Source organism: Anoplopoma fimbria, chromosome 3 (assembly GCF_027596085.1).
Source record: "Anoplopoma fimbria isolate UVic2021 breed Golden Eagle Sablefish chromosome 3, Afim_UVic_2022, whole genome shotgun sequence".
Taxonomy (NCBI): domain Eukaryota; kingdom Metazoa; phylum Chordata; class Actinopteri; order Perciformes; family Anoplopomatidae; genus Anoplopoma; species Anoplopoma fimbria.
Genome location: NC_072451.1, coordinates 4,599,650 through 4,606,841, shown reverse-complemented (window position 1 = coordinate 4,606,841; position 7,192 = coordinate 4,599,650). Strand labels below are relative to the sequence as shown.

At 41.4% G+C, this 7,192-nt stretch overlaps 1 protein-coding gene across 1 annotated transcript; it reads right to left on the bottom strand.

The window, feature by feature from the left end:
• Positions 1–526: 526 nt before the first annotated feature.
• On the bottom strand, positions 527–3,338 carry LOC129089215 (tripartite motif-containing protein 16-like). The gene has a single exon (XM_054596607.1). The coding sequence runs from the start codon at positions 2,890–2,892 to the stop codon at positions 1,213–1,215; it is 1,680 nt and encodes a 559-aa protein (XP_054452582.1). The 5' UTR covers positions 2,893–3,338; the 3' UTR covers positions 527–1,212.
• Positions 3,339–7,192: the final 3,854 nt, after the last annotated feature.

Below are 7,192 nucleotides of genomic sequence, written 5' to 3'. Positions count from 1 at the left end.
ATTTTATAATTTTACACAGAACACAGTATAAATGAAGATCAACCTGGAAGTATAAATACTCAGTGGTTTGTTAAACAAAAGGCCAAAGAGAAATACATTTCTATTTTGGATTATTGTGATGATTACTTATGTGCTTTATTAATATTAGTACAGTGATGATTACTTTGTGTCACTATTAAATTACCACTTTGATTACTTTGTGTCTTTATTAATATTAGTACTAGTGATGATTATTTTGTGTACTTTAATATTAGTACTGATTAGTTATGTTTCTTTATGCAATATGAGTACATTATAATAGTACTTTTGTAACTTTATTAATAGTTTAGTATTTTCTCAGTTGTTGTCGCCCCTTAAATGGTCAAAGTATTTGATGTTGGTATATTTTATGTAAGTGATGATTACTTTGTGTCTTTATTAATATTAGTACAGATGATTACTTTGTATGATACCCTTAAATAAGACTAAAAGACAAATTACTTTGTTCATTATTGAAACAATGAAAACTTTATTTATCATTCAACCTTCAGTTTGTTCACATCCCATTAATAAAGTCTGTTAAATTACTCTTGTTCAATGATTTCATGTACAGATTCACTTCATCCACATAATCAATTTGTTTGACCAGAATCTCAGTTATGTAAAAGAGAATAATAAATGATTTTCTTATTGATTATGATCATGATAATTAGTTGTAAAATACATCATAGTACCTTATTTGTATGTGAATTTGGAAACAACAAAAACAACAATTAATTCATCAAAAAGTATAAACATCATTTAACTTCAGGATATCTTTACAAAAAGTGATGAGAACAAAATATCTTAGATAAAAGAAGCTCTGGTGCTTTCTCTCTTTAAGACCCATGCAGTTGAATAGACACAACAATAAACACAAACACCAATGAAAATAATATTAAAACATTTAGAGCTCAGATAAATTCATGTTTTCATGCAGAGAAATATCAGTTCAGGTAAATAAAGATCATCATGAGCAGTGATAGCCTCCGTGGCTAAACAGACACAGGAAGGAGCGCCACCTAAAGAGACTCAAACATTTACACAACAATAATGAGAAGATGTCAAAGTACCGCCCATAATGTTTGATTGACAGGTGAAGAAAAATCAGCTCTCAGCAACAAAGATGGAAACAAAATGAGTTTAAGAATTAAAACACAGAATTTAACCCGCTGTTCCTTAAATGACTTCTGTCTATTTGAGTTTACAGAACTCAGCAGTGGCTCCATAAGAACCAAACCAAAGTCCAGCATAGAGAGGCTGAGTGAATGTGGTCTGGACTCTGTGGAGGAGAGTCATGGTTTCAGAGACGCTGTAGAAGGACAGAATACCTGCACTGTGATCCAGGTACACTCCTACTCTGGAGGACTGAGGACCAGAGACGGGAGTTTGGACTTTGTTGTACCAAAATGTAAAACTGTTTTTGTCACAATCTAACGCCCAAGATTTGTCATTTAATCCAAATCCACATTTATCCCGGCTCCCTGTTCTGCTGATATTCTTGTATGCGACTGCTACATAAACTACTCCTCCTCTCCACTCCACCTCCCAGTAACAACGTCCAGTCAGACTCTCTCTACTCAGGACCTGACAACATGTAGTGAATCTGTCTGGGTGACTAGAATAAGACTGTTGTTCTCTCATTAATGTTGCTTTCCTGTTCTCCTCAGATAATAACAGTTTTGTGGATGCCGTGTTTGGATCCAGTGTGATATCACGTGAATATCTTAAGAATCCAGCTCTGGTCTCGGGCTCTACTTTTGAATTGGACAGTAAAACGTCCACTTCAGTCACTGCCAGTGAGACGTTTGTCCACTTCTCACTCAGAACGTCCTGCAGTTTATCTCTGACTTCTGACACAGCCGCTGTCACATCCTCAAAGTAGCGCAGAGGACGGATATCGATGCCGGACGAGTCTGCAGATTGGCTGAGTCCTGACGGTGAGGTGTAGTTGCGTAGAAACTGGTTGTGATCCTCTGTGTGCGAGAGCAGCTTCAGCTCAGCTTCGTTCCTCTTCAGCTCAGCGATCTCCTGCTCCAGCTTCTCCTGAAGCTCTTTGACTCGACTCACTTCACTTTTCTGTCGGGATCTGACCTGCTGCTTCACATCGGAGCTTCTTTCCTCCATGAGACGGATCAGCTCAGTGAAGATCTTCTCGCTGTCCTTCACTGCTTCATCTGCAGAGCGATTGACGGCCTCCACCTCCTGTTGAAGCAGCTTCACGTCTTTCTCTCTGTCCTGGATTCTCTGCTGGATGTTTTGTCGACTCCCCTCCAGCTCTCTCTGCCTCTCAGTCCATTCTGCTGCAGCTGAGACTGTGTCGTGGCCTTTGTGTTCATCCACAGAGCAGAGGTAACAGATACACTGCTGATCAGTACGGCAGAACATCTTCATCACCTCATCGTGACGAGAGCAGATGTTCTCCTGGAGCTTCTTGGAGGGGTCCACCAGCTTGTGTTTTGTGAAAGGAGCTGAGTCATAATGAGGCTGGAGGTGTTTCTCACAATAAGAGGCCAGACAGACGAGACAGGACTTGAAAGCTTTCAGTTTCCTCCCAGTGCAGACATCACAGGCCACATCTTCAGGTCCAGCATAGCAGCGATCAGCAGGAGCAGCTTGGAGTCCAGTCTTCTTCAGCTGCTCCACTAAAACTGCTAATATGGTGTTTTTCAGCAGCACAGGCCTCGGTGTGAAGGTCTGCCTACACTGAGGACAGCTGTGGATTTTCTTCTCGTCCTCTCCATCCCAGAAGCTTTTAATACAGTTCATGCAGTAGCTGTGTCCACAGGGAGTAGTCACCGGATCCTTCAGTAGATCCAGACAGATGGAACAAGAGAAGATTTCCCGATCCAGCTCAACTCCTTTCTGCGCCATTTCACCTCTCTGTGGCAATGACTGTCTGAGTTTCACTTCCTTAGCAGCGTCTGTACTTTGACTTCTGATCTGAACAACATGTGTTTGTTCAGTGAACTGGGCCTGTCAGCTCTTGTGCTTCACCACCATGTTGGTTACGCCTCTCCTTTAAACTGTAGATCTGAAGGGGAGGGAACAAGGGAATATGTGGACAGAGTGGAGCTGGCTGTGTTAGAGAGCAGGAGGAAGAGGGAGGGGTGATCAAGCTCTGGTTTATTCCAGGAAGAGGAGCAGCGCTGTGAATCTGAACGTTGTTTCCTCATTCACAAACAAAGGCTCGGTTAAAACCTGCTCCACATTAGAAAACATTTCATTTCTTTAGTTGTTAAATATTTCTTGTCTCCTCAGGCTTTGGTCATGGCTACATATTCCTCTTTAACTTTTTCTCTCATTTGTTCAGTTTTCTTTCACTGCATAAAAAACAGCTGGCTGACAATAAAGAGTCATCAAACTAAACTGGTATAAAATACAAATATAATAATAATAATAATAAGTTTTCTTCAAATTTTATGATCTACTTTGAAACATTTATGACAAAATAATTGAATTTCTGGATATCATCCTGATCCAAAGCAGCATTTCAAGATTCACATATATTCACTTCATGACTTAATGACTGGACCTGATATAAGCTGCACATTTTCTATTTGTTGTTGGTGTTTAAATATTTCACCTGTTGTAAAAGCTGAGTCACTCACTGGTTGAGTGACGACTGAGAAAACTCCTCAGGAACAACGTGAATCTCCACCAACCATAAATGATTGTGTCTCCATGACTTAAAGTGAGACTGAACATGTTGTTGCTTTCAGCCATCAAGTCCTTATGAGGTTGATTCTGTTTGAACTGAATGCAGAATTTCATTTGGATATTATCACGGTTATTCAATTGTTCCTAAAGTACTTCAGTACTGGAAAAGGTGGAGTAACTTTCCATGTGATTGTGCAATAAATCAATCACAGCTGTCAGGAACCCTAATCATGACTGTGCCAACCTGTTCCATTGTACTGTCGACGGCTGCATATCGTTTGTTCTGTCCTCACCCTTTGTAAATACACTGTCTTTTTGAATTGTTTTTATTTTAGTTTTGCTCCATTTTTATGACTCCCCATCACAATAAAATATAAGACAGCATGTCTGAGTTGTTTGTTTTTACTTCTCAGCGTCCTACTAAAATAAAAATAAAATAAAAACAGCTGCTATGATTTATGTAAGGATAGTAGGACTTGGTAAACATCTGACAGCAGTAATCTAAGCCAGAGTTGTACAATAGGATTCAAATCCCTTGGAAATTAAGAAGTAAGAGGTTGACCAATTGTGAATTTTAAAAGGCTGTTAGAATAATGACAGATTGGAGCAATTAATTGGAGGATATTAGGAGTTAATCGCATGCACACACATATTTCCAGCAAAATTGGCCCTCAAATGATCAGATATGGCCCCTAGTTGGGCCAGGCTCACACTTACTGTGAGCCAGGTTATGACGATCATGCAGCGATTATCTTAAAACATAAACTTTATTACAACCGTCATATACACCAAAATAAATGAGCCGAGAGTTGAAAGCAAAAACATGCATCTCACTAGCTGCGTAGTAACATAATGTATCTGAAGCTAATATGTATGTTAACACTAAGCTGACTTGATATTGCAAATACGACGGGAACTCAATTTGTCTCTTTAGACTGTTTTAGTAGCTTGTGGACATCTCAAACATGCATGTAAATGTTAATTGACTGTTCAATTGATTGTAGACTGGCCATGCCGATTGCAACTGCATATTGGTTGCTGGTTGCAAGTATGTTTTCAAATGTTGTCAGTATGGTAGAATTAGACAGTGCTAAGTGTTAAATCACGTCAGTGCATGGTGCTTTAGATGCGCTCAGACAGCGAGGGGTCAATGTTACGTTGCTTCATCCCGTTCTGATGTAACAGAAGGGCAGACCTGACACCGTGACGTCACAGTGCAGCAGCAAGCTGCCGCTGTGGTTCAGTCAACACAATGACGCTGAGTGGCCGACAGAGCAGCAGCAACTTAACATTACTTTCTGTCAGTCTTCAGTCTGTGTTCACCAGAAGCAGGTTTCAGTAACGTGAAAGTCATCACAACAGTGTGCTTTATAAGAAAAAGTTAAAGTAGTGGGGTCATGAAAGCAGACCTTATTACATTTATGGGTGTCTATAATTAGTTTTTTATTAACATTAGATAATTCAGTTATGCCCCAACCATCTACCGTTTCTGTAAGTGTGCTTAACAGTGGCTTTATGTAATCAGAGATCAGCATGTTTCTGAGGCCAAACCATCACTAATGTTTTTTTCTACTCCTTTTCTTGCTTTGTTGTTTGTCTACTTGTCTAAAACAATATAATCGTGTGCGGGGCCAAGTCCATGGCATTGAATTCATACATTGATGAGGTAAGCTCATGCTTTTCTTTCCCAGTGTGCGTCCTCTCTTTATACTCTTAATCAAAGAGGTAACAATAGTCCTAAGTAGAAACATTGTTGCGTGGAGCTGTGGTAATTGATTTTGGTCATTTGGGTGCACAATAACTCCTCAGTAGACTGAGAATAGAAAATCTGACATATAAACATTATAAAGTTGATATGGTGAATGTGGTAGCAGACAGTGTCCTTTTTACAGTTATAGAAAGGTTTAAATAACCACACAGCCTTCAGATCTAGTTTTTTTAGGAATATATTCGTCTAGAACACACTCTATGCGATTACCCTTGCTTTCAAAGACGGTCTTGGTTAATAAAGAGGTCAAATGAGAATTTATCTTTATGTAATCATAAAATCACATTCTTTAGTTAAAGAGAGAAGTCCATTTAGAGAATGTATAATGAAGTCTTTGTATTTTTTAGGTTATCACAGGTTGGAAATATTCTACAATTTCAAGACATTTTTTGTAATTATTGATGTTTTGAGGGATATTTCAACAGCTGTAATGGTCCAGCATAGCAGCGATCAGCAGGAGCAGCTTGGAGATTTTGATGCACAGCAGCTCCTGCTCACCTGTGAGCTTTTTCCTTTAAACTTGTGTTTTTTTGTTACTTTTTGTTATTTTTCTTTACTTATTTAATTGTTTAAACTGAAGTGCACTATAGCAGCGAGACACGTACAGTTTGTCGTTCTGCACTTTTCACCTCCGTGCCCAGAGTTTCAGCCCGCAGCCTTTGTTTACAGCAGGGGTCAGCTGTTGAGCCAGGAGCAGACGTTTTAAACCCGTCCTCCCCTCCATCATCATGGGAAACGTACGATCTCTCCCCAACAAGATGGACGAGTTATCAGCACTGACTCGCCATCAGAGGGAATACCGGGAGTGTAGCGTCATGGTGTTCACGGAGACATGGCTCACGGAGCTGACTCCGGACACCAACGCTGCACTGGACGGGTTCCGCATCATCCGGGCAGACAGGACAGCGGAGAGCGGTAAGAGGAAGGGAGGAGGTCTGGCAGTGTTTGTGAATGATAGATGGTGTAACTCTGGGCACATCACTGTCAAAGAGCAGACCTGTACAGAGGACATTGAGCTGTTGGCCGTTAGCATGAGGCCGGTCTATTTACCGAGGGAATTCTTGCATGTTATCATGATAGCTGCGTACATTCCCCCCTCTGCTAACGGAGAAGCGGCCTGTGACGTCATACACTCGGCGATAAGCAGGCTGCTGACACAACATCCCAATGCCCTCCTCCTCCTCTCTGGTGACTTTAACCATGCCCCTCCGTCCTCCACTCTGCCCACCTTCACCCAGTACATCACCTGCCCCACCAGAGACAACAAAACCCTGGACCTGCTGTATGCCAACACCAAGGAAGCATACACCTCATCACCCCTCCCTCCCCTGGGAAGATCTGACCACAACCTGGTGCACCTCCGGCCTGTGTACAAACCTCTTGTGCACAGGCAGCCAGCTGTGACCCGCACAGTCAAAAGATGGTCCGATGAAGCCGAGGAGGCTCTTAAGGACTGTTTCGACTCGACTGTGTGGGAAGTGTTCAGTGATGCCCATGGGGAGGACATCGAGGGTCTCACAGACACCATAACCGACTACATCAACTTTTGTGTGGAGAACACCGTACCCACCAGGACTGTACGGTGTTTTTCCAACAGCAAACCATGGATCAATCCTGAGATAAAGACCCTCCTCAAGGAGAAGAAGAGGGTCTTTAGATCAGGAAACAAGGAGGAGCTGAGGACTGTGCAGAGGGAGCTGAGGAGGAAGATAAGGGAAGGGAAAAATGTCTACAGGACGAAGATGG

Bases quoted from the DNA above. Each gene is read 5' to 3' on its own strand.
- LOC129089215 (XM_054596607.1), bottom strand. From the start codon at position 2,892: ATGGCGCAGAAAGGAGTTGAGCTGGATCGGGAAATCTTCTCTTGTTCC.